The sequence below is a fragment of the Aethalodelphis obliquidens genome, unplaced genomic scaffold (assembly GCF_003676395.1).
Source record: "Aethalodelphis obliquidens isolate GAN/ISIS:26980383/991018 unplaced genomic scaffold, ASM367639v1 scaffold69, whole genome shotgun sequence".
NCBI classification, from domain to species: Eukaryota; Metazoa; Chordata; class Mammalia; order Artiodactyla; family Delphinidae; genus Aethalodelphis; species Aethalodelphis obliquidens.
The window spans coordinates 9073152-9099482 of record NW_020838013.1 but is presented as its reverse complement, the minus strand read 5'-3'; the positions used below and the strand labels follow the sequence as shown (position 1 = coordinate 9099482).

At 69.1% G+C, this 26331-nt stretch overlaps 1 protein-coding gene across 1 annotated transcript; it reads left to right on the top strand.

Moving 5' to 3' along the window:
- Positions 1-7206: 7206 nt before the first annotated feature.
- Positions 7207-26331, top strand: BRSK2 (BR serine/threonine kinase 2). Its single transcript, XM_027090420.1, is given in 19 exon segments — positions 7207-7312; positions 7814-7930; positions 8595-8628; positions 8844-8912; positions 9001-9147; positions 9962-9993; positions 10321-10485; positions 10594-10691; positions 10767-10917; positions 12607-12672; positions 14610-14670; positions 15391-15598; positions 16326-16374; positions 19776-19899; positions 21213-21393; positions 21487-21551; positions 21553-21576; positions 23817-23864; positions 25559-26331. Coding segments are annotated over 17 exon segments (1545 nt in total). The 5' UTR covers positions 7207-7312; positions 7814-7883; the 3' UTR covers positions 23841-23864; positions 25559-26331.

Below are 26331 nucleotides of genomic sequence, written 5' to 3'. Positions count from 1 at the left end.
CTGGCGTGCAGTTAGAGGGAGTGACCCCCCTGTGTCTGTAGGGAGGGGAGTCCTCCGGCGGCCCCGCTGACACCCCCAGTGTTGACTGCCCTGTTGGGCTACAGGGCTGAGCCTGGGGTGCAGAGGGTCCTCTTCCCTGCCACCCCACCCCCCACAGCTGCAGCAGTGTCACCTGGCCTGGACCCCTGTCCAGCCCCAATGGCAGTCTCTGGGCAGTGGAGTCTGGGCCCCCCTCTGGGGGCTCCCCACTGGGCGGTGGTCCCTCGTGCTCTGTTCACTCCTACGAGCTGGCAGCCCCCTGGGTGCAGGGCTCTCCGGCAGGGTTCTTCCCTGAAGGTACCTGACCAAGAAGAAAAGGGAGGCCAAGGATGACCAGAGAGCCGCAGGGTGAGGCGTCTGCTCAGGACCACCCCTGCCTGACCTCTGACCCCTCAGGCTCATCCAGCCGCCTCCCATGCTGGACCCCTGCAGGTCTGAGAACCCCGCGGGCTGCACCTTCTGCTCCCCACCACTCCTGGGCCGCCCGGGGCCCTGGCCTCCTTCCTCCGACCAGACTGGTGCCCTGGGTTTGACGGCTAACCAGGGGCCAGCGGGGGCTGCAGAGGGCGCTGAGCCAGGCCTGGAGAGCTCCCTGCCCCCAGCACTGTGGCCGCCTCTTGGCCCTCGAGCCGTAGTAGATGAGTGGAGGGGCCGGGGTGCTCGAGAGGGCTGTCCTGCTGCCCCGTGCCCTTGGCCCAGGTGCGGGGAGGTCCCGCACACTTGGGCGCCCTGGGGTGGGGTCTGCTCTCAGTTGGCGGTTCCTGGATCCCCTTGACTCTCCCAGCCGTGCTCAGGAGCCCCGGGAGGTGGGGGCCCGTGTTCGTGCACACGCGTCCTTGTGCCTGAGCCTGGGGTGTGGTGGGGAGCTCGTGGGTGGGCCTGGGGTCCTCAGGACGCCCTTGAGGAGCCCCTTCCTGCAGACAGCGCAGCACCCTCAAGCACCCGCCGGGCGGGGTTGCCTCTGTTCCTCCCGCAATTATCTGTGACGCCCTGTCCTTGCCTTCACTTGACATGCGCGGTATTTGCTGCACAGGCAATAATTAGAGGTGAAATCACAATTGGAAAATGAGCCAGAGCTGTTGGAGGGTGGGGTAATTAGGGCGGTCTTGGGCTTCCCTAGCACGCCCTCCCGAGGGTGCACTCTGCTTCCCGCCTCCAGGGAAGTGGCAGGACTGCTTGGAACCCACACATCCCACCCCAGAGGACCCCGGGGCTGCAGGAGACCAGCACAGCCAGGGCGGCCTGGAAGCTTCACCCAGGAGGGGCACCTCCATGCTGGGCTTTGAGGGGTGTGTAGGAGTCTGTGGGCAGAGGACTTTCGGGGAAAGAGGCAGCAAGCGGAGGAAGGTGAAGGCAGGGAGATAGCCACCAGAGTTCTAGGACGCGGCCCAGGGCAGCCCCCTGCCCCCCAGCCACGTGTCCTGGCCGGGGGCCCAGCCCACAGGCCCGCTAGCGGCTGTGAGGGGTTGGCAGGCTCGTGCCCTGGCATGGGGCTCGTCCAGGGCACCTTGTCCACTGGGTCCTTTGTCCTCCTGGCCTTTCTGTGCACCAGCTGGTGATGGAGTTTCTCATCTGTGAAGTGAGGTCCCCGATGTCGCATGGCCCCAGCACTCTGTCAGCAGGCTGGCTGCTGTGGTGGTCAGTGATGGGGGTGGTGTTAGAGGCCACTTAGTTTTCCACTTCCGGAGGGTCGCCTGCGTCCCTGTCCAGCTCCCTTTTGAGTTGAAGCTCACTTCCCTTTATTCCCCACGTGCCCCTGACCCCTGAGGACACGCGTGTAGGGGTGTGTGTGCACGGGTGTGAGGCTCATCTGAGGGGCGTTTCTGGGCCATCTGTCCTGGGCATTAGGGACTTGTGCCCCCGGGGAGCGGCCTGGCCGCCGTTGCTGCGGCTCCTCGAGGCCTGTGCACCTTGTCTGGGGGCCTCGCCAGGCAGAAGCCTGCTTCTCACTCAGGCTGGCTCCCCCTCCGTTTCTGCGTCTGGGCCCAGACCTGCCTGGAGTCGGGGTGGAGGAGTCAGTGCCAGGCCCGGTTCCCATCCTGGAGGCTGTGGAGAGCAGTCCTGGGCCACGGCTCTGAATTACAGATGCCGGTGGCGCTCTTCCTGCTGCCCGGGGCCTGTTCTCTGTGCTCGGCTCCTGACCTGCAATCCCAGGGCTCGGGCTCTGGATCAAAGGCAGCTGGGGAGAGCCCCCAGGAGCCCGCAGCCCTTCCCGGGTGGGAGCCGGGGCTCAGCGGGCCCCCCTGCGGGACCTCTGTCCTTCCCTGAGCCGAGGAGCTCCGGGCCCCCAGGCTCAGGGCTCAGGGGTTCCACCGGGCCTGGTCCCCCGCCCCTCGTCCAGCCCTGCCTGCTGCTGCTCCCGTGTCTGGGGGGCACAGGTCATCTCCCGGCCGCCAACGGGCTCACTGCCCACGGGGAGCAGGAAGGAGGAGGACGCGACACTGCTGGGAGGGTGTGACTGCTCGTGGCCCCGAAGGCTTGATAAAGAGATGTGCCCCTCAGGGGAACGTGTTTTCGATGCACATGGCAAAGAATTCATTTCCCGTACAAAGCAAAGGGCTTTGCAAATTGTTAGAGCCGCCCTTCAGCAGCGTAAAAAGGGGCAAGTGCAAACCTGAGTGGTTGGAACCGTGAGACTGTGTCAAGGTCGTAACTAAAGCAGCAGCAGCAGAGTCGGCAAAGTGTGAATGAAACCGAGGGGCGTCCAGCGCTCCACATCCCTCAAAACGCAGGCTGCAGTGCCGTGGGGAGCAGGTCGTCCTACGCTGCATCCAGGCGCCCGAATGCCAGGGGTGGCCCGAACTGTGGTGGTCACCTCCGTGCCCATCGGGGAACACAGGCCACCTGGGGGAACGTCCAGGTCGGGCCCGGGCTTGGGAGGGGAGAATGCAGGGCATCTCGGTCTGAGGCCACAGAAGGTCCAGCGGAGGCCAGGAGGCCAGGGGGCAGTGACCAGGACCGCGGCTCCCTGCAGCGTGGTGACGACAGCAGAGGTGAATCGGCACTGTCCTGTCCAACGGGAGATGCAGGGAGGCGGGCTGCGGGGCCGCAGCTGCCGGGGGAGGGGCCTTGGGCCTGTGCTGGTGTCCTGGGGAGAGCAGGGAGCTGGACACAGGTGTCGGGGGCACCTTGTCCAGGGGTCCGAAGGCCAAGAGGAGGGTGACAGGTGGGGGAGGGGCCTGTGGGACCTGAGGGCACCCTGGCTCCCCTGCCGAGGGGCTGAGCTCTGGCTAAGGTCCGGGGGAGGGACTCCAGGTGTCGCTGGAGGGGCAGACGGCCCGTATGTGGCGTGGGTCAGAGTGACCACACTGGGGACAGCCTCTGGCCAGTGACCAGGGAGCGCGGGAGGGCAGATGTTGGCCTGGGGTTGGCCCAAGACAGGCTGGGGGGCAGGGGCACAGGATCCCGGCGCTGAGTGAGGGGCCGGGCTTGGGTGCGGGAGGGGCCCTGCTGGTCGGGCCTGGGCGGTGGCCAGACGGGGTCTGAGGGCTCCCCTCGCCCCCAGGCCTCGTGAAGCTGGGGATTCACTGTGTCACGTGCCAGAAGGTGGCTGTCAAGATCGTCAACCGCGAGAAGCTCAGCGAGTCTGTACTGATGAAGGTGAGCTTGGGGGCGGCCAGGGGAGGTGGGGAGGCCCAGTGGGCGGGGTGGAGCCAGGCTGCAGGCGAGCTGCCTGGGAAGGGGGTTCCTGCTGGGTCCTGCTGCCCCATCTGTTGAGAGGGCTGGCTGGCCTCAGTTTCCCCCGTTAGAATCAGGAGGAGACCCCTGTCTCTGAGGGAGAAGAGGAAGTGCGGGGTCCCAGGAGGCCTCGCAGCCCCTCCTCCTCCCCGCTCCCCCCACCTCAGCATCCCCTCAGCCCTGGTGGAGTCCGGTCCCCTTAGGGACTGAAGCAGACCCCACGTGACTGGAGGACTCCTGGGTGGGACCAGACACTCAGCGGGGAGGGGCTGCCCAGGCTCTGTTCCCCGTCTGTCTGCTCATCTGTCCGAACGGCTGTCCTCTCAGCGGGCAGGGGTGAGGGGCAGAGGGGGGGCAGGAAAGCAGGTGGGCCGTGGTGGGCGCCGGCCAGTGACACAGTGAGGACCCCTCTGGCCGGTGGGGGCGGGGGGGACCGGGTGGGCCCAGCTGGGGAAGCCTGGGGGATGCGCCACGGGCTGGTTTTAAGGGGAGGTGGCGGTCGTTTGGATGGGGTGTGGGCGGTGCTGGTGATGGCTTGACCGATTCCCGTCCTGCCTTGGCCAGTGCCCGGCTTGGGGGCGGGTCTTACGTGTCAGTTTGGGGCGCTAAGGTCAAGATGCCACAAGATATCTGAGTGGGGAGACAGGAGCTATCTCAGTGGAAGTGGACCCGGGGGTGTAACCGGGCCCCCCCCGGAGGCCTGGCAGGGACCGAGCGCAGCTGGGGGAGGGCAGGGAGGCGGCCCACGGGGTAGAGATGCCAGTGCGAGGCTGGACCTGCCCCAGGAGCCCAGCATCCCGGGGGCTCTGTGACCCCACAGCCTGGACGGGTGGGTGGGCGGCGCACGGGTGGGGGGATGAGCCCGGCCTGCCGTGACGGCGCCCCCTTCCCCGCAGGTGGAGCGGGAGATTGCCATCCTGAAGCTGATCGAGCACCCCCATGTCCTCAAGCTGCACGACGTCTATGAAAACAAAAAATATTTGTAGGTATTGCTGGGTCCGGAGAGCTGGGGGGCAGAGGGGGGCCGTCCCGGGAGGGGGTCTGCAGGACAGGCCATGGCGGTCACTGCTCCTTGACCAGGTCCAGGGCTGGCCAGCGGGGACTTGCAGAGCCACTGGCTTGAGGATGGGGCCTTGTGGGGAGCAGACTCGGGGGAGGGGGGCGTTGAGGGGCAGGAGCACCTCAGGCCCTTTCTCCCGGCCCCAGCGAGCCTCAGGACCCCGCCGCTCTGCTGGGGGCTCCCACGGACCCCGTGCCAAGCCCCTTGGAGCCCCCGTGTGCTCCCTCACGTGGGTGGGGACCCCAGGCCGGCGGACCGCACTGTCGCTACCCAGGCCCCTCCCCCAGCCTGCTGTTGGGATGCTGAGCGTGGCTGGCCTGTCACCACCGAGGCCACTGAGGCTGGCGGACATTTCCCCGCGTGGGCAGCCCCCCCCGTTCCCCGCTGTGTGGCCTCCGCGAGCTTCCCTGGGGATGTGGGTGGCCGCTCACAGGGTCCCCTCGGGGGAGTCAGCTTTGCCGCTGCCCTGTGTGTGGCCGTAGGAAAGGCCTGGCTGCTGGGCCGCGTCCCTCGGGGAGGGGACGGGCAGCTGGGTGGGGGGGTGTGGGCAGGGGGCTGGCCTGGCACGGTCCCCGCAGGCCCACTGCCCCAGGGGCCCTCAAGGCCTCGAGCCCAGCCCTGACTGGGCCCCTGATGCAGGCTGGCCTTAGCCGCTGCAGCGCTGTCTCGGGCAGGGGAGGTGGGGGCAGGAAGTGGCCCTGGGGGAGCAGGGGGCCCGGGTTCAGCCCCAGCCCCTCCGACAAGCAGCGCCTGCTCTCGGGCCTCCCTCTCTTCCTGTGCCAGCCGGGGACCCAGCGCTGCATGAGTGCCCAACTCTGTGTTTAACTGCAGATAGGATGACAAGAGGCGCCCCCCATGGGGGCCCTGGGAAGAGCAGGGCCCCGGTTACCACGGGATTGGGGGTGGGAAGCAGGTGGTGGTCCTGGGCCCCCGACACTGCTGAGCTGAAGCCGCCATCGGGACCCCGTGAGGGCCACAGGCCCACGTGGGGACCCACCTGGCAGTGTCTTGATGACATCCATGAGTTTGGGGTATGGGTGGGTGCTGGGCAGGCCTTGCCCACCTCTGCACACAGGAGACCGGTCACACTGCCTCCTTCTGTTCAGACACTTGTGGGGGTGCCAGGCAGGGGGAGAGGCCCCCAGGAGGGGCAGGAAGCAGGGAGGGGCCCAGACAGCAGGCCAGGCGGGGGCACAGCTGAGCAGAGGCGGGGTGACAGGATGCCGGGAGCATGGTGGACAGCGGCCGGCCTTGGTGCTGGTGGGCCCAGCCCTCCCGGGGGTCCCAAGGCGGCCCAGGGAGCCTGGAGGCAGGGGAGCGGGCAGGGGACCTCTGCCACCGAGGTTGGGGCACCGCTGGGCCTGTGCTGTGGCTTCCCGCTCAGGAGCAGGGCAGGTCCCCTGGGACTGGCCCCGCCTCTGCTCGAACCCCACCCAGTGTCCCCACCCTGTGTCTCCAGCCGTTTCCTCCCCCCAACCCCTCCTCTCTGCAGACAGGCTGCCCCCCCCGCCCGCTCCAGCCCCTCCATTCCTGCAAGACCAGCTCCTGATACAGCCCCCCGAGGCCCACACCCTCATCCTCACCAGCCCTGGTCCCGCACGTCCCCTGTCACCCACCTCCCCTCCCCAAGCCACCGCAGCCCACCAGAACCACCCCTCCCTGGCTCCCACCAGGGGCTCCTCGGGGCCTGTGCTCAGCCCTCCAGGCCCAGCTCCCCTGAGGCCCGCAGGCATCCATGTCCACGTGTCTTGGACCACCCCCCCGCCCACCCCTAGAAACCAGCCCCTCAGATTCCACTCCAGGGAGGCTCAGCTTGGACACAGCCCACTGCTCACCGCAGAGGGGCGTGGGGTCCCCATGGAACCTGGGGCGCCATGGGAAGCCCACGCCTCCAGCAGCTCACCCCTACCCTCCGGCATCACCCCAGCCGTGAGCAAAGCTGGGGGCGTTCACCACCTGCCTCCCGGCCACACCCACCCAGTCCCTCGTCCCACACCCGCCCCCTATCTTCCGAGACCAGCTGTGCCCTGTCCCCCACCCATGCCTTTTTGTGGTCTGCCCTGCTGGCCAGGGCTCCCTGAGGGCCTGAGTGTCTGTGTGTCCCCCCGCTCCTCTGGGAGCCCAGCCCGGGGTGGCCAGGGAGGGCCTGGAAGGGCCAAGCCTCAGGCTCGCAAGAAGGTCAGCAACTGCAGTGCCCCTCTCGCCTTGGGGCCCAGTGTGGCCCTGCTCCTCTGGACCTGCTTCCCTGGAGGCGGGAGGGGACCCCACCCGCTGAGGGTGCCCAGTGCCGGGACGTGGTGGAGGATGGCGCCGGGATGGGGTGGTGGCCCACCGCCTCTGGGCCGCGGTGCCCTGGCTGGGTGCGCCCACCCGACGCCCACCTGTCCCCCGCAGATACCTGGTGCTAGAACACGTGTCTGGTGGGGAGCTCTTCGACTACCTTGTCAAGAAGGGGAGGCTGACCCCCAAAGAGGCTAGAAAGTTCTTCCGGCAGATCATCTCTGCGCTAGACTTCTGCCACAGTCACTCCATATGGTGCGTCCCCCGCCCCTCCAGGGGCCCTGTCCCCCACCAGCTAGCCCCCGTCCCTGCAGGTGTGCCTCCCCCCACTCTTGCACTCCCCCCGTTCCCCCTGGATCAGGTAGTGTATCCTCTACTGGCCCCCCAGCCCAGGGGCATCAGAAAGCTTTCTGCCAGGTGCCCACCCAAGTCTCCTTGGTTATTTCAGGGGTCCTGGGGTCAGGGCACCCTCGGTCTGGGGGCTCCAGGTTGGCCTCGGCCCAGAGTAGGTGTGGTGGTGGGAGCAGCGAAGGGGAACGCGACCTCAGGGAGCAAAGCAGAACTTGCCCCTTGCTGGCAGAGTCCCTGTCCTTCTATCCTGCCACCTTGAAGCCGTCTGCCCCGTAGGAGACTTTCGATTGGCTGCTGGTGACATCACCAGGCAGCGCTGCCATTGGCCTCATGTTGTGAGGGCGGGGTTTCGGGAGGGGCGGCAGCTCCCACCCCTGTCAGCCTCAATCCCGCCTTCCTTCCCAGCCACAGGGATCTGAAACCAGAAAACCTTCTGCTGGACGAGAAGAATAACATCCGGATCGCGGACTTCGGGATGGCGTCGCTGCAGGTTGGCGACAGCCTGCTGGAGACGAGCTGCGGGTGAGCTGAGCCCCCGGACCGGCTGCCGCTTCTCCATAGGCCAGGGGCTGCTGCCCCGCCCACAGCCTGGCCCCGCGGCTGCCCAGCCAGGTGGCCCCGCAGCCCCAGGGCCCCCCAGCACCCCACAGCCTGGGCTGGAGGCAGGGCCCCGGCTCTGCTCCTGGCACCGTCTCCCCGGTGCAGTGAGGGGCTGCAGGCGACCCGCCTGGCCCATTACATCCCTCGGCTCTGTGGCCAGGCTCGGAAAGGCCGGTCTTGCCCTGGGAGCTCCCTGCCGTGCTTGGGAGTGAGGCTGGCGTGCCAGCTTCCTGGCTGCAAGCACTCTCATGGGGGTGCCTCACGGTCCAGCCTCTGGTGACCGTCTCCTTGGGCAGGGCAGGTAGGCTCCTGGGTCCCAGGCCTGGGCCTCCCCCAGGAGCAGGCAGGGAGATTAGGTTGTGAGGGAATCAGCACCGAAGCCCTGGGGCCTCCTGGTGGGCCTGAGGGTCCCACAGTGGGGCATCCGTCCCAGGCAGAGTTTGCGGTGGGGGCGGAGCGGGGAGGGCCCCTCCCTCCGTCTCCACCTGCTGCGGTCCTGGGGCCGGTCCAGAAGCGCAGGGGGCGGGACGGCTGGGTGCGCGGTGGGTACTGAGTCTCCTGCCCTGACTGCTGCCTTTGCCTCCAGGTCCCCCCACTATGCCTGCCCGGAGGTGATCCGGGTAAGTAGCCAACCCACCACGCGCCCCCATCCTGGTCCCTGTCCCGCCTAGGGGGCCTCCCTGCCCCGGAGATCGTGGACCCCCAGGCCGGGGCCTGGCCTCCTGTCCTTGGCGCCGCCCACGGGGCCAGCTCCTCCCAGATGCTCCCCTTGGGCCTCTCGATCCCCGGAAAGACCCCGGCCCTGCGCCCGCACCAACCCCAGTGCTGTCCACAGGGGGAGAAGTACGATGGCCGCAAGGCAGACGTGTGGAGCTGCGGCGTGATTCTGTTCGCCCTGCTTGTGGTGAGGCTCCCCCCGCCCTCTCCCCCGCCCCGCCCCCATCCCGGCCCGCCGTCGGTCCGCCCCCGCGGTGACCCGGTCCCGCCGGCAGGGGGCGCTGCCCTTCGACGACGACAACCTGCGGCAGCTGCTGGAGAAGGTGAAGCGGGGCGTGTTCCACATGCCGCACTTCATCCCGCCCGACTGCCAGAGCCTGCTGCGCGGCATGATCGAGGTGGACGCCACGCGGCGCCTCACGGTGCGTCCCTCCTCCCCCAGAGCTCGCACCTGGGCGCACGGGCGCGGGGCGGGGGCCGCGGGCGTGCGCCCGGCGTGAACGTGCGCAGGGCCGTCCGCGCGCGAGCGCGGTCCAGGAGCGCGGAGCCACTCCGGCCGTCCGGGGCCTGCCCTGTACGCGCGAATAGTTCCTCATGACCGACGCCAGTGGCCAGGGGCTGGCCGGGGTACTGAGGGAAGCCCCAGCCAGCCGTCTCTGGCCTCCTCTGGGCTCGGTTCGTGCCAGGATGTCAGGTCCCTCGGGGAAGGGGCAGCAGGACTGCCCAAGAGGCCGCCCTCCCCAAGCAAGCCCCCCTAGTCAGGGTGGAGGGCGGGGTAGCCCCAGCCTCCTGCTGACACCTGCACCCAGCGCCTCCCGCACGGGTGGGCTGAGCCCTGGCTGCTTCCCCCTGCTGTCCTCTCTCAGGCCTCCCGCCCTGAGCCCCGGGGGCTCCTGCTTCCCACCCCCCACACACTCTCTCTGCAGTGCCTGCAGCCCCCACTCTCCCCAGCTCTCTGCTTTCTCTAGGGTGGCGTTTTCTCTTCCACTTGACATAGGCAGGGTCAGGGGTGCTGGCCTGGAGCCCCGTGCTCCCCCCACTCTCCATGGTCCCCCCACCCCTCCCCCACCCACCTCCAGGCTCTCCCTACCCCCAGGTCCTCCTCCCTCCCTCCTCCCCTCCCCCATTCTCCTGCTCTCTCCACACTCAGGCCCCCACCTCCTTGCTCCTTCATGGCCTCCTAACGTGGCCTCTGCTCCTTCCTCGTACTAACTCCTTGTTTTTCTTTCCTTGTAGCTAGAGCACATTCAGAAACACATTTGGTATATGTAAGTAGCTTTTCCTCCCCTCATCGCCTGCTTTGCCTGCGCTGTGGCCTGGAGGGCCTGCTAGGGAAGGCGGGGGGCGGGGGGGGGGGCAGGGGGCCCGGGGCAGGGGGCCCAGCGCAGGCTTGCCTCCAGCCTCGGGCCACCCGGCCAGCTCTTGGGGGCCTCTGGGCCGGCCTGCGCTGGGCACATGCAGGATGCAGGAGTGTGCAGGGGCTGGGCACAGGGAAGGCAGCAGGATTCGGGGCCCCAGGAAGCGGGGGGGGCGGAGGAGCCTCGGGCTGGGCCAGAGGTGAGTGACTGGTGGTGGCGGTGCCCTGTCACCCACAGAGGAGGCAAGAACGAGCCCGAGCCGGAGCAGCCCATCCCCCGCAAGGTGCAGATCCGCTCGCTGCCCAGCCTGGAGGACATCGACCCCGACGTGCTGGACAGCATGCACTCGCTGGGCTGCTTCCGGGACCGGAACAAGCTGCTGCAGGACCTGCTGTCCGAGGAGTGCGTCTGGGAGCCGCGCCGGGGCGGGGCCTGGTGGAGTCTGTGGGTGGGAACACCGCCCCCCAGGAACCCCCATCCACCCTTCCTGGCGCCTCTCGCCCGCTGCAGGGAGAACCAGGAGAAGATGATTTACTTCCTCCTCCTGGACCGGAAAGAAAGGTATCCGAGCCACGAGGACGAGGACCTGCCGCCCAGGAACGAGATAGGTATGAGGTCCCCGGGTGGCCCGGCCCACGCTGCCCCCTCCAGGCTGCCCGGCCCTGACCCCCATCTGCACGCAGACCCTCCCCGGAAGCGCGTGGACTCCCCAATGCTGAACCGGCACGGCAAGCGGCGGCCTGAGCGCAAGTCCATGGAGGTGCTGAGCGTGACGGATGGCGGCTCCCCGGTGCCTGCGCGGCGGGCCATCGAGATGGCCCAGCACGGCCAGAGGTGCGTGCCTTCTGGGAGGGCCCAGCACTCTGCCTCCTGGTGCCCCGGCCCAGTCAGCGACGGGGCCCCTCACGGGCTGTGCTGGGCCTGGCCTGGCTCTTCTCTGCGCCCCCGGCCCTGGGGCTGGGCTGCATGGGCTGCACTGGCTGCACTGAGCTGAGCTGGGCTAGACTGCCCTGGGCAGGGCAGATCTGGGCTGGGCTGGACTGAGCCGAAGTAGGTTGATCTGGGCTGAACTCTGGGCTGGGCTGGGCTGGGCTGAGCTGGGCTGGACTGGCTGAGCTGAGCTGGACTGGAGTACACTGGGCTGGGCTGGGCTGAGCTGGGCAGGGCTTTGCTTTGTTGGCCTGGGTTAAACTGGGCTGGGTCAGGCCATCCTGGACCGGACCGGGCTGGGCTGGGCTGGAGTGGATTAAACTGAGATCTAAGCTGAGCTTAGCTGAGCTGGACTTCAGGGGGCTGAGCCGGCTGCTCAGAGATGAAGCTGTGCTCAGAGCTGCAGCCCAGCAGGCATATCCCCGATGGACGCTGAGCCCACGTCTGGGTCACCTGTGGCAGTGCAGGGCCCAGGGACGTGGAATTCGGGGGCAGGGCGGTGGGTGAGGAGCAGGTCTGGGCTGTGCAAACAGAGTGCCCCCTGGAGGAAGGAAGGGCACCCAGGTCCTGCAGAGCCTCTGCCGACTCGGGGCTGGCTGGGCGAGACCAAGCTTTCCTGCCCAGGCAGGGGCTTCAGCCATCTGGGGACGGCCCCTTGGGCCAGGCCTCCGAGGACCCGCAGGGCTACTGGGCCCCACCGTCAGGATTCAACTGGCTGCCCAGCTCACAGGCCCCGTGGTGGTGCCAGGCCCTCCCCGGGGAAGCAGGCTGGCTCGGCCTCTGACCTGGGCTCCTGGCCTCTGGGGCTTCCTTCCAGGCCTCCAGGCCGCGTGGCCCACCCGCCGCGGGCTCGTGCACTGGGTGGGGGGACGAGCAGCGGGAAGGTCTCTGCTGGCCGTGGTCCTGCCCTGATTGTGCCTTGTGTCCCGCTCGCTGGGGGTGCACCTCTCCCTCCAGCGGCCCGGGCAAGAGGTCACCTCTCCCCAGCCCACCTTTCCCGAGCCTTGTCCTGGCTTCCGGTCCAACACCTGCAGGGCAGCTTGAAGGCTCGCCAGCGCTCCCGGCACCAGCCACCCACACCCCGCACACCGCAGCCGCCTGGGCAGGCGCAGGCACAGGGGCAGGGGCTGGGCGTGGGAGGCCCCCCGTCGCGGCTTCTGCTTTGCCTTCCCGGCCTGGGCGCCTCGGGGGCCGGGGGTGCCCGGGGAGGGGTGGGGTGGGCTCAGCTGCGAGCCGTCCTTGCCCTGGCGCTTCCCCACCCGCTGCTGCTTCTCAGGCTCTGCCTCCTCTCTGGCTTGGCCACTTGTTACCACAACAGGCCACACCCGCTGGGGCTGGAGGGGTCCCGGGGCTGGCGGCAGTGCTAGGCATCCTCCGAGGCCCGGCCAGGCCACCCTGCCAGGCACGTCACCCGGGCCGGGTGTGCTGTGGCCCTGGTGCTCTCCTGCCTGACCCCGCCCCTCACGTCTGTGCGCCCTGGCCTGGGGCCAGGTGGGTGGTGCCCAGCTCGGAGCCGTGTGGAGGTCTGGCCTCCTGGGCCGCCTGCTGGGGCTGCGTCAGTAACTCTCTTTTCTCGCTTTGTTCCTGCTGTAGTAAAGCAATGTTCAGTAAAAGCCTGGATATCGCTGAAGCCCACCCCCAATTCAGCAAAGAAGACAGGTATACACCCTGCCCACCCATCCCCCGCCCCCCAGTCCCAAAGACAGCGGCGGGCCTGGTGGCAGGGCTGGGCCTGAGGTGCATCTGGCCCTCTCCTCTTTGGCAAGGGAACCTTCCAGCGAGCCGGGGAAGGGCCCGGGTCAGGCTAGACTGAGGCCCAGAATGAGGAGCGGGGCTGCTGGGACGAGGCCCATGGCCGGCCCCGAGAGGGGCCGGGAGACCCAGAGACTCTGCCTGCCCTGGGCCCCTGGGCTGCAGGCTGTGAGGTCCCTTCCGGCCGGCCCTTGCCCTGTGGTCAGTGGGCCTCCGTGGCCCTCGTTAAGCTCCCCTCCCCCAGCCCACGCTGGCCCATATCCCGCAAGGGCCAGAGTAGACGTGGCAGCCCCAGGCGGCTGCAGGCTCCTTAGGAAGGGGCAAGAGGTGTGCCGGTCCCAGGGGTCTCAGCACAGGGTCTGGCCTTCCAGAGCCCCAGCCCCGCCCCTGCAGGGCCTCCTGCCCGGTGGTGACAGTGGCGGGACCTCGCTCGCCCCCGGGCCCCCTCTGCCTCCCCCCGCACCTGCCTGCGCCTCGCCCGCTCTGCTCCGCGCCCTGGCTGCTCTCGTGCTGGCGCCGTCCTTCCTCAGTTCAGTTTCCAGGGACCGCCTGGTTAGACAGGAGGGCGTGCACGCGGCTCCCCTCTCTCTCCTGCTGCTGCTGCTCCGCTCTCCTTGTGCCCAGCAGCAAGCCCACGGCTGGCTTGTGGCTGCTGGGGTGGGCACCAGCTGCCACCGACCAGCCCTCCGGCCCCGTTCTTGGCATCGGGAAGCTTCCGGCCCGGCTCTGAGTGCAGTCCTGGACTTGGGCAGGCTGGGTCGGGGGTGCTGAGAGGAGGGTCAGCGCTGCCCCCCGGCTCCGGGGTGTGTCAGCTCGCGGGGTGGGAGTCGGAGGGTCATCGCCATGGGGCCCTGGCCCACAGGTGCTGGGGGACCGGCCAGCGTGGGCTCAGCTCCGGCCCGAGGCCCAGGGGCCAGCTGCGGTGTGGGCAGTGTGGCCGGGCTGGCGGGTGGGCGGTGTGGACGCCCTTCACTCTTTTCTGTCCTCTTCTCTCCCGTGGCTGCCTCGACCCCTCCGGCTTCCTTGCTCTAAGGATGGCAGGTGCCGGCGCCCAGGGGTGAGCGGGCGTTTCCTTTCCCCCGAGGCCACGCGGGGTGGTGGAGCGAGGCCCCGCAGGCCTGGCCCTGCCCCGAGAGGTGTCCAGTTCCTGCCCTGAGGGGGCGGCGGCTACATGCGTGTCTCCGCTGGGCACGCTGGGCCGGTGGCCTCTCTCTGGCCAGGCCCAGGCCAGGTCTGCAGGCCAGATGGGGCCGGGGTGGACCGAGTCCGCGTCCCTGCTGACGCCCGTCCCAGGTGTTCGTGGTGTGAGTGAGGGGAGGGCCGTGGCCTGGCGGGGCTGGGCTGGTGCCAGCTGGTGGCCCGAACGGCAGGGTGTGAGGCGCCGGCCGAGTGCAGGACTCGGGGCTGTGACAGCTCAGCCTTGGGGTTCAGCTGGGCTGCCTCAGGGCACCGGGGCTGGCATCGGCTCACGGGAAGCCCTGTGTCCTCTCACCCCGGGCCCGAGAGATCCTTGCCGAGGGCTCCTCCGTGCCATCCTGGAGCTGGGGCCTCGGGCCTTGGACACAGGGCACCTTCTGCGTGGGGGAAAAGGAGTCCCACGGTCTCCAGCTGCACCACTGGGGCTCTGATGGGGCCCCCAAGGGGCGGGGGGCTCTCCTGGTGAGAGGCGGGGTGGGGACAGCAGGACAGCCCCAGGCACGGCCAGGTGTGCTGCAGACCGGGGCAGCCTCGGGGCTCTCAACCAGGGCTCCAGGCCTCCTGGAGGGTCCACCTGAGGGGAGAGAGAAGCCGAGAGCCGGAGGCCCCTTCCTGGTCTGAGCCGCCCTCTGCACCTGTGTCCCCAGGTCTAGGTCCATCAGCGGCGCTTCCTCAGGCCTCTCCACCAGCCCACTCAGCAGCCCCCGGGTAAGTGAACCCGCCCCAGCTCCGCCGCCAGCGTGCGCCCGGGTGGGGGGCGGCTCGGTGGGCCCCCAACCCCGCCTGCTGCTGGGGCCGCCCGCGTGGTGGCAGCTGCTGCTCTGTGGGCTCCGGCTGCCTTCGCTAACTGCACGTTTTTTGTTTTGTTTTGTTTGTTTTCTCGTGTGTTCTTTTCTTTTGTGGCGAACGCTCCCCCCCCGGCCTGCCTGCCCCCGCTGGTCCTGCCTTGGGGTCCCCGGGTGCTGTGTGTGCATGCGGGGCGGGCGGGGCATGCGCTGGGGCCACTTGGCTCTCGGGGGCCCGTGCGCTCTCCCTCCCGCCCTCGGCGCTGCCCTGTAGCCTGTTAGAAAGTTTGTCTTGCCGCCCCCGCCCCCCGAGCTCCCCTTTGTGGCCTGCCCCCCGGCCACCTCCGTGGAGCCCGAAGCTGGCCGGAGCACCGCGCGGCCCGGACACGTCCTCCCTCCACAGGCCGCCCCGCGGCCCAACCCCAAGACCCAGACCTTGCCGAGCAAGGCCAAGCTGACCGACAAGCCGCTGCAGGGCACCAAGTCCAACCCGCTCCCGGCGGGCACCCAGGCCCGGCCCCTTGTTGCGGGAGGCCTCAGCCCCCAGCTGGCCCTGACCCCGGGCTCACCCACCCTGCCGGCCCCTGCCCGGCTCCCCCCCACCGGGACTGAAGCCAACACCAAATCTGTCCCCACCATACAGGTGACCCCTCACCCCTCTCCGAGGGGCAGTCCCCTCCCTACCCCCAAGGGGACGCCTGTGCACACGCCCAAGGAGAGCCCGGCCGGCACGCCCAACCCCACGCCACCGTCCAGCCCCAGCGTGGGAGGGGTGCCCTGGAGGACACGGCTCAACTCCATCAAGAACAGCTTCCTGGGGTCACCCCGCTTCCACCGCCGGAAACTGCAAGGTGAGTGTGGCGGGACACGCGGGGTGGGCGGGGCTCGGGGGGGCTGGTGGCGGGGGCCCCGAGGAGCACTGCCCGTCCTGGCGAGCGGGGCAGGCAGGGGCCGGCTTCAGAGGGTCTTACCCTCCCCCTCCTGAAGGCGCTGGCGAGAGGTACCCCCAGTGTCCACGTGTCCCCAAGCCTGCCCACTGTGTGTCAAGGACCCCACAGTGCAGGGATGCCTGCCCGGCGGGTGCGGCCTTGGGACTCCTCCTGCCTCCATTGTTACCCCTTGGCCCAGTGGCCTGTTCAGGCCGGGCTGCCTGAGCCCCACAGAGGAGAGCAGGCCAGTGGGCGGGCATGGGTGGGTGTGGTGAGGAAGCCCACGGGGCTGGGGCAGTGATAGGCAGCCTGCCCCTGTGTGCTGGGTTTCGAGGGTCAACTGGTACCTCCAGGCCACCAGGCCCCACCAGCCACCCTGCACGGTCGACGGGCGGTACCATCTATCCCGGGACAGCAGGGCTGGTTGGGGGCCAGAGGCGGTGAGGCCCGGTTTCAGCACCAGAAGGCAGGACAGCTCCCTGTGGCCCGAGGCTCTTGCGGCCGCGGCGGGCAGGAGCCGGGAGCTGACCTGTGCCTGTGGGCGCTGGAGACAGTGCCGTGGCTCCCGAGACCCCACCCGCGGCGCAGGTGCCCTGGTGGGGGAAGGGTGGAGTGGTCACCACACTCTCCCCGTCCTTCCCGTGTGCAGTTCCGACGCCCGAGGAGATGTCCAACCTGACCCCGGAGTCGTCCCCAGAGTAAGTGGCCCTGCCCGAGGTCAAGTGTGACCTGTCGCCGCCTTCTTAGTGTATGGGGGTCTGTGACGGACCCTCCCGTGTGTCAGGCCGGGGGATCCACTGAGGGCTTTGGGGCCCCTCAGCGCTGGGGTCTCTGTGTCTCCACCTCGAATGCCAGGCCAGGGGTCAGGGCCTGGGCGGTGAGGGAGCTGCTCTTCCCAGATGTGCTCAGAAGCCACAGCCTGGGGGTGGCAGGGGAGAGCACAGCCACGCCTCAGGGTGAGTGTCCACACCTGCTGAGAGCCCCGGCCTCCACATGGGGGAGCGTGTCGGCCCCCAGCCCTTGGTGACCAGGGGTGCGGTGCCTGCGGGGGGGCCTCCACCAGGGAGGGGCGCTGGGCAGTGCTGACTGGGGCTTCCCAGGGTGAGCCCAGCCCGGAGTGTGGCCGGACACCTGGCGGCTCGTAGGGATGGAGGGTCTCAGGGAGGAGGTGAGGAGGGGCGGCCGGCGGGAACCGTGTTCAGGGCAGGGTGGCCTTGGCCAAGGTCAGGACACATCGAGCCCCCGGCTCACCGTCCTGCAAGGGCAGGAAGCAGGGCCTTGAGGCGGCAGCGGGGCAGTGCTGCGGCCCAGCCAGATGTCTGGGCGGGAGTCCCGTGTGTCTGGGGTGAAGACCCCAGAGAGGCGCCAGCCTTCGCTCCCCACCACCTCGTGTGAACGTGAAGTGCGGAGTGGACACAGGGCAGCGCCCTGTCGTGACCTCACCGGCAGCCTTCGGCCCGGCAGGAGAAGCTGCCGTTACCCTGTCGCCGTGACCCCGCATGGGGCCTGTGGACACAGCAGGAGCGGGCGGGGGTGCAGCTGAAGGGCAGCCAGCCTGAAGTGTGGGGTTTCGGGATCTCCGTGATCCCACCGTTTGTCTCCCTTCGGTCACGGTTTCCTGTTGTCATCAGAAGCTCTCGCGACCACGTTTGTAACAGAATGGTTAGGTTTATCAGAAAACTCAAAAAAAAAAGCCACCCAGAGCAGCTGACACCACCGTGCAGGTGGCCTGCAGCCTCCCCTGCCCATTCTCGAGTCCTGGAGGCCTCGTCCCCCTCCTGAGGGCCCCGGCCAGCGTCGCCACCCGGTGCATGTGGCTGACGGGAAGGAGCAGACGGGTGGCCCTGGGGGGCCGCTGCACCCCCAGCACCCACTCCTCCCAAGGACGTGTTTGCCCGCCCTGAGACGTCCCCTCCACCAGCGGCCAGCAGCCTCGTGTCAGTGGAGCGTGTGCGTCCGCGTGTTCCAGAACCGGCCCGTGGGGCTGGCGAGCCTGGGGACTGTAGGCTTCGCAGGCGGGAATCAGGGCGGCTTCTCCGTCTCAGTGCTGAGAATCGCTTCCCCTCCAGGAGCCTCAGCCTTTGCTCTCAGGACCTTCCAAGGCCCGCCACGTCCAGAGTCTGCTCGTCACCACGTCTCAAAGTTGCTCTCAAGAAGCACACCCAACCTTTACCAAATGGGCCCAGTTGACGCCCATTAACTGTCACAGGCCTTCCCGGCTCATCCAGGCTGCTTGCGAACCAGACACCAAAGTACAACACGGAGCCTTTCTGTTGCTCTGTTTCTTCATCGAGGGAGGAGGGGCAGAAGCGCTCGCCGCGGGCTTCAGAGCTGCCTCCCGGCCCACGTCCTGGGCTCAGGCCCCAGTGCGGTGCTGGGGTGAGCAGCGCGGGTGGCCTGCACCCCAGAGCTCTGAGCACGCCAGCAGCCACAGAGACGGCAGGATGTGGGGAAGGAGGCGAAGGTGGCCAAGTACGGCGTGGCGTCGGGAAGGATGTGTGTCCCCGCGGCTCTGCCTCCGTCAGGTCTCGGGCCGGCTCCAGCCGCAGGAGCGGACGGCCTCTGTTGGCAAGCTGCCTGCTGCCGCCACATCGCCACGGGCTGGAGAGCAGGCTCTGGAAACGGGCAGGAAAAGGGAAGGTGCACGGCAGGAAACAGCAGCCGCGCCTCAGACCCCGCGGCTCACGCTGCCAGCACCGCCGGGGCAAGACACCGGGCCCGAGCGGGCCGGCCCTGGCCCCCGCCCAGCCTGAGTTGGGCGCGTCTGCCAGCGGGGCCCTCACCGTCTCCGCACTACAGCTGCCTGGGCGAGAGTGACAGTCAGCAGTCGCTCCCAACGGCACGTGGCTTGGGGTCAGGCCCCGTGCACGGCCCGGCCGGGCCCTGCTTCAGGGTGTTGGCCAGCGGTGTTCGTCTCAAGGCCCAGCTGGGGCAGAATCCTCCGCCGGGCTCGTGGGGTCACGGGCAGGATTCAGGTTCCTGGCCACGTGGGCCTCGCTGTCACATCCGTCCGTCCCCGCCGCGTCCGTCGGCTTCGTCAAAAAGAGGTGGAGACCCGCTCGCCAGACGGAAGTCCAGCCTTTTAGAGACTGAGGTCGCACGCGACCCCCGTCACCTTCCCCCACTCCCCGTTCTCATGGTCAGGAGCAAGTCCCGGGCCTCGTCCACACGAGGGAGGGGCCCGCACAGGCTGAACCCCGGAGGCAGGATGGTGGGGCCGGCAAGGGGTCTCCCCCACACTGGTGTGCGCCGTAGGGCAGGGCCCCGCCGCAGAGAAGGGGGGCCCCAGAAGCAGGGCAGAGTGACGAGACCGGAGCATGATGGCGTAGAGGGCAGGGAGGCGTACACGTGATGCCCGTGAGATGAGGGGTCTCGTGCGGGAGGGCACTGCCGGCCTCGGGACCCCTGGGGTGGGCCCTGCCCTGCCCCGTACAGCGGCTGGGCCCCCAGGGGTCGAAGCGACCACTGTGTTACAGAGTGACCTGGGCTGGGGCAGCGGGGCTGCAGATGGCCAGGGGGCTACCAGTCCCCAAGGACAGAGGGTGGTCCGCCACGGGGAGGGGCAGGTAGCACCCGGGGCCCCCAGCCCCGGCCCTCTGCACCATGTCACCCCTGTACATACCTGTGCAGGGGTCCCTGGCCTGCCCCCCGCCCCCAACCCCTGCCCCCCACATAGCCCCGGGCGGGGCACTTTTCTCCAGGAAGCTGCAGGGTTGCGGCTTAGCGAGTTACCCCGAAACATGGTGTCTTCAACAGAGAGGAGCAAGGGTGGGGGTCAGGGTGGGCTCAAGGACAGGACACCCTACCCCCACCCTCCTTTCTTTCCTGGTGGGGTTCCGGTGGGCGCAGCCCAGGCCCGAGCAGGCAGGGGTGGTTGGGGTGAGGTGCGAGGCCGAGGGCTCTGCGACTAGCATCAGGGCTGTCGGGTGAGGGGCAGGGCAGGGCGGAGGGTGGTCAGGGTCAGGATGGCGGGTCAGGGCGGGGAGTTGGGGCCAGGGCAGGGTCTGGCTGGGACAGCAAGCTGGCCTGCAGCCCAGAGGGGGGGCTCGGGGCTCAGCCGGCGTACCCTGACCTGCCCAGCCCTCCGCCCCGCCCCCAGGCTCGCCAAAAGGTCCTGGTTCGGGAACTTCATCAGCCTGGAGAAGGAGGAACAGGTCTTCGCGGTCATCAAGGACAAGCCGCTGAGCTCCATCAAAGCCGACATCGTCCACGCCTTCCTGTCGGTGAGCCTTGCGCCGCGCAGCCACTGCCCCTGGGGCCCCGCCTGGGCAGGGCCAGGGCAGCAGGCACGCTGTGGCCGGGAGACGGGCTGTGCACAGGCCCGGGGTGGGGCGGGCCTCGGGGGGGCACCTCGCTGAGACGGGGGTGAAGCGTGGGCGGCTGCGAGGCAGCTTTGAGGAGGGAACTTGAGGCCTCGACACGGGGCGGGGGGGGCTCTGCTGGGTCTGGTGGATGCGCCTACGGCCCCAAGAACGGTCCTGGAGGGCTGGCTCCGTGTCCTGTGTGCCCCTGCCCACTCCCATGTGCTGCCGGCCTCCTGCAGTCCCTCGCCTCCCACTGGTGGCTTTTGAGGTGGGCTGTGCTTGGGCCTTGGGTGGGTTTCCGTCTGTCTTTGCTGGGATTTTTGGGCGCGTGGGGCAGAAAGCCCTGGAGAGTGTCTTCCACAGTCACTCGTGTCAGGAGGCCTCACCCGCCCTGCCCTGCGTGGGGCCTGCCTTGTGCCGGGCCCCCCGGGATCACAGGTTAGGGGTCCCTCGGCATGCCCACAGCCCAAGCCCGGGACCCCGCCTTGGTATGGGCGGGACCTGCCGGGGTGGCCACCCTGCCTCTCTGGGCGCAGCGAAGTTTCCCTTAGGGCTTGGGGGCCAGCTTGGCACTCCTCCCAGAGGTCTCCAGGAACGGGAGAGCTCAGCACCAGGTGGGGACTTCGGCCTTGTGCCGGGTGTGGGCACCCTGGCCCTGCTGAGTCCCCCCAACCCCGCCACTGCAGCCTCTTCTCCTCCGGGCCCCGGGTCTGGGCCTTCCCTGGAGCCCCCCAGGCCTCTCCTGGGACACCAAGATTTCCCCCGTGATGTGAACTCCGCCCCTTCTAACCGGCGAGCCAGCACTGTGCTCTCCCAAGCAACAGAGCCCTGTCCTGGGGGCGACCCCTCTGAGGCAAGACCGCCTCCTGGGTTTGTTTTGCCGGACATTTCCCTGGCCGCTGCGCAGCCCAGTCACGCAGAGGCCCCTCGCCTGCGCCCAGGGCCGCAGACCCCGGAGCCAGCAGAGCGGCGGGCGCTGTTGTCAGCGGTGCCGGGGGCTCTGTCTCAATACGGGGCATGGGCTCTAGCCCCAGGCTTTGCTGCCGCTTGCGGGGCCTCCCCGCCCGCCCCTCAGAGCCCTGCTCTCTGCTGCCGTGTCACGATCCATCTGCGACCCGTGCGCAGCTCCGTCTCGCTGAGGCTCCTGGGGAGCCAGTGCTGCTGGGGCCTCGGGCGGCGGCCGGCTCCCTGCCCTCTGGGGGTTCCTCGCTCACGCCACCCCCTGCCCGCAGATCCCCAGCCTCAGCCACAGCGTCATCTCCCAGACGAGCTTCCGGGCCGAGCACAAGGCGACGGGGGGCCCGGCGGTGTTCCAGAAGCCCGTCAAGTTCCAGGTGGACATCACCTACACCGAGGGCGGGGCGGCGCAGAAGGAGAACGGCGTCTACTCCGTCACGTTCACGCTCCTGTCAGGTGAGCTGCTGGCAGAGGCCGAGGGCGGGGCTCCCGGGGGCGGGGCTCCGGGCCAGCCCTGCCCCCGCCTCACCCACCCCCCACCTCCCCCAGGCCCCAGCCGCCGCTTCAAGAGGGTCGTGGAGACCATTCAGACCCAGCTGCTGAGCACACATGAGCAGCCTTCTGCCCAGCACTTGTCAGGTGAGGGGGGGGCTCAGCTTGGGCTGCCCTGAGGGCTGGCGATGGGGTGTGGCCCCTCCGCGTGCACCCCCGGGAGCAGGGCCCTCCCGGCACAGTGGCCGGCCGTCTCTGCACACCAGGGGGGTAGGCCCAGCACGCCACACTGAAAGGCGCCTCTTGTCCACTGTAGACCCCCCCCCGCCAGCTCCGGGACTAAGCTGGGGTGCTGGGCTTAAGGGCCAGAAGGTGGCCACCAGCTACGAGAGTAGCCTCTGACGCTGGCAGGTAAGGTGTCCAGCCCCGCCGCTGGGGCAGGGAGGGGCTGCGGGCAGGTCCTCTGCGAGAGCCAGACTGGCCCCGAGGAGGCACCCTGTGCCCACCCGTGTGTCCAGCGGCCACCTCCCGGCCCTGGACAGGCCCCGCAGGCCCAGCACCCAGCCGAACGGCTGGACACAGGGGCAGCCCGGCCCCAGGCCAGCGAGAGCAGGCTCCGGCAGAGCAGTGACCAAGGTGCTGCCGGGAGCCCTGCCGCCCTCAAGGGTCCCCCACGTAGCACCCTCCAGGGCTGTGGGCCTGGTGCCCACACTGGCTGGCAGGACACGGGGGCCCTGAGGTCCAGTCAAAGCAGGGGCTCCCCAGCTGGGCCTAGAGGGGGCCACACAGGAATGGGGCTGCCCAGGCCTGCAGGCGCCAGGGGCCCGGGAGCCTGAGGGTCTGTGCCGCTCGGCACCTGGCGGGCAGTGGCTGCAGCCCTGTGGGTGCGGGTGAGCCCCGGGGGCACGTGCATGAGCTGTTAGGGAGGGCGAGCGGCGCGCGTGCGCTCAGCGGGAGCTGGCAGCTCACCACGAGGCCTGTGTCGGGGTGTGGGGTCTGGGGAGCACAGGGTCCAGCCCAGCCCCACCTCTCAGAGCCCCCTGTGGCCAGCCGTCTGTGCTTCTGTGTAGGGTCCTAGAGGCCAGGCCTGCCCCACTGTCCACCCGCCCCTGCCATCCTCATTCCATCGTCTGTGTTTCACCTGCCCCCCTTTTCTCCCCCCAGCGTGTGCCTCACTGCCCTATTGGTGGGTTGGGGCTGGAGGAGCCCCGACACCCTGGCCCTGGGAGCCAGGCTGGCCCGGGGGCCGGTGCCTTTAAGGCTTCCACGTCGGAGCAGAGCAGTGCTCAGAGGGGGAAACCGAGGCTGGGGAAGGACAGAGCTTGTTCAGGGAGGCAAGCAAGGGGCCTGGTGTGCCGCCCAGGGGACAGCCGTGCCTGCACCCACCCCGCCCAGCGCCACGGTCCCTCTTTGCTCCTGGCCAGGCAGAGTCCCACCATAAGGGATACCATTCTGTCTGTCGGCGAATGTGCCCTGCTCTAGGTCCCAGGCCCAGCAGTGAGCAGGGCGGACACGGCCCTTCTGCAGGGCCCCGTCCCCGTTTTAGCCCTGGGCCCAAGCCCACGTCCCTGGAGACTGTTGGGTGCCTGCCCTGGGCCAAGCCCATCTCCCCTGCCTTCCTCCAGGGAGCCCTGGGCCTGGGGAGCCCACTCCGGGACCCCAGCCCATCCCTTGGCCCCGTCCCCAGGCCTCCCCGAGGGGTCAGCCTTTCCCAACACCCTCCCCCCATACTGGACACTCTTGCCCAGCAAGCTCAGTCCTAGAGCCACTGGAGGAGGGAGCAGAAGCGGGGGCCCCTCGGGCACCAGGCCAAGAGATCTGGTGGTCACTCCAGTAGGGCCCCCACCCAGCCCAGGGAGGGGAGGCCCCAGTGAGGGCCGCGAGGCAGCCGCCCTCCACCCCAGGCTCTGCTGCCTTCCCTACCCCCAGCCCTAACACGGCCAAGCCCAGCAGAGAGCGGGAGAGGGTGTGCCACCGTGAGTCGAGGGGCGAATGGGAGCCTGCGGCCACGTGAGCCACAGAGAGCCAGGGTGAGGACACGGAGGTGGCAGCGTAGACCGCAGCCGGGGACCTGGCCCTCTCGGCTCCGAGGCGTGTGTCCTGGGCCCAGAGGGCAGAAGGGAGGGCGGGCCAGGCAGGACGCTCCACTGCCCAGGAGAGGGGCCCCACTCCAGGCTGGCCCTCTGCTGAGCCCCTCCTCTCTGAGCCGCCCACTCCAGGCTCTACCCACCTGAGCCCCACCCCTTGGCCACAGCCCCGCAACCCCACTCCAGGCTCCGCCCCCTCCCCCAGGGCCTGGCCGAGGCTGCAGGCAGCACCGGCTTGAGGTCTGAGCCGGAAGCCTTTTTCACACGTCTCCCTCCCCCTCTCTCCGTTCTGTGCTCCAGACACCACTAACTGTATGGAAATGATGACGGGGAGGCTTTCCAAATGTGGTAAGAACCCCTCACGCTCACCTGGGCCCCCCAGCCTGTCCCCCCCACCGCTCACCCTGCACCCCCTGCAGCCTGCTCCTGGCTGGGTGCTGCCCCGCCACCCCCCGGGGCTGTCCTGGGATCCCTGTGTACACGAGGGGCCCGGACATGCGCACGTGGCCTCGCTGGCCCCCACGGCGCCCAGCCGTGCCCAGCCCCCCAGCCCCTGCCACAGGCAGCCTCGGTCACCCTCCAGGGCGGGCACAGGCCCGGCCCTAGGATCAGGGCAGGCCACGGAGGGACCCCAAGGCTCAGCAGGAAAGGGTGCCCAAGCCCCAAGGCCAGCAAGGGTCCCACGTCTGGGCCCTGGCCGGGGGTCAGGGTGGCCCCTAGGCCTTGGGCCGGAGGCTGGCGTCATGCCCTCTCTGCCCACTGGAGGGGGGCGGGGAGCGGCTCCTGCCCAGGCCCTGAGCTGCCTGGCCGCAGGTGCGCCGGCCGCTCGCCCTGCCGCAGCTGGCGGGGAGAGGGCCCTGCCCGCTCCTGCTCAGGTGGGGGCCAGGTTTAGGAGGTAGAACTGAGGTGACCCCAGTCGCGCACCTGGACCGTGAGCACAGGCCCCCGGGTGGGGCGGGGCCCCGCTTCTGCCCCGCCCTTCTTGCCCTCCAGACATGCCCTCTGGGACCAGGGCCCCCACTGTGGCTGCCTGCCCAGCCCCCCTACACCCCAGCTCCATGCCTGTCCACCCACCCATCCGTCCGTCTGTCCACTGCTGACCTCTGTGTCCACGCTGTGCCACCCGGGCTGGCTGGGGGCCGGGCTCCAGGCCTCCTGGGAGGAGTGTGGCAGGCCTGCTGGCTCCAGCCTCCCCGGCCGCCAGCCCCAGGGTCCTGCTCGGCCCCGGCCTTTACGCGTCTGTCTCCAGAGCTGGGCCGGCCCGCTGGCCAGGCTGCGGGGCTGACGGAGGCCGAGGCTTAGGTGGAGGGAGGGCCGGTCCTTTGGGAGGCCTGGCGAGGGAGGAAGGTGCCCACTGGCCCCAGCTTCCGCCCCGCAGCCCAGAGGCCTCGAGCCCCCACCGGCCGCCTGCCCTGCTTGCTGCCGCGGCCCCGCTCACCCGCTCGGACCCCCTCACGGGCCTTTCGTTCATTCGTCTGTTGTTCTCTCTCTTCCTTCCCTCCCTCCTTTTCTCTCTTTTCTTTTTTTCTTTTGTCTTCTGTTCTGTGCACCCAGGCAGCCCATTGAGTAACTTCCTTGACGTAATTAAACAACTTTTTTCAGACGAGAAGAACGGGCAGGCGGCCCAGGCCCCCAGCACGCCCGCCAAGCGGAGTGCCCACGGCCCACTCGGGGACTCCGCGGCCGCTGGCCCCGGCCCTGGAGGGGACGCCGAGTACCCAGCGGGCAAGGACACGGCCAGGACGGGGCCGCCCGCCGCCCGCCGAGAGCAGCCTTAGACACATAGCCCCCTCCCCCTGCACGGCCCCGACAGTGGCCCCCAGGCCGCCTCGCCGCCCGCTCGCCCGCCCGCCGCCCGCCCGGTGTGGACCCGGGGCTGCGCCCGTCTGTCCGTCTAGACTGTTGTGAAGCCGGGGAGGAAAGGAAAGGGGGCACCGGGGGCCACAGCCGCGGCTGGGCCACCCGCGCCCGCTCTCTCTTTCTCTCGCTGTCTCTCTCCCTGCCTGTCTCTGACAACGCCACTGTTTCCGCTCTGATACCAGGAATTATCCCGAAAAGTTAACATGTCATCTCCACGAGGCCGTCCTCCGTGCTCTGCACCGGATACCGGCTGACCGAAGGCAGCTGCCGTGGACCTGCCCTCTCTCCTCTCCTGCTGCTGCCGCCCACTGGGCAGTGAGGCCCTGCCCGCCCGCCAGCTCTGCCCAGTTTCAGCTCCGCATGGCCACGGGGAGGAGGACCCGGCCCCGACGGGAGGCCGCCTCGGGCCCACCCGACTGGACGCGCGGTGACCAGTGCCCCCGGCGGGTCCGGCCAGCCTCCGGGGCAGGCCCAAGGGGGTGAAGCAGCCGTCTGGCCCGGCCGGCACGGCCTCTCCTCAGCACGTCCCCTCCCTGCTGCTCCCTCCTCGTCCACGTCCAGGCACCTCAGCGCCGCCCACCTGCCTCGCCGCATCCCACCCCCCAGCTCCCCGGGGGCTGCAGGTGGAAAGAAACCCCGGGGGCCCCGCAGCACCTGCCCACCTGCCCACCCGCCCGCCCGAGGGCAGGCCGAGATCAGTATTATTTACTTGCTGTTTTAACTTATTGAGTTTCTTTACTTCTCCGTTCAGGGAAGGGGCAGCAGCAGCGCCGTCCTGCCGTCTGTCTGTGTGTGTGTCTTGGGCAGGGTGGGGTCTGGGCCAAGGTGCCCCGTGGACAGAGCGGTCGGGGTGCCGGGGCCGCGGGGGCAGCCGGCCGATGCAGCGCCGGCAAGCTACTGTAAACTTTAAAGAATTCCTGCAAGATATTTTTATAAACTTTTTTTCTTGGTTGTT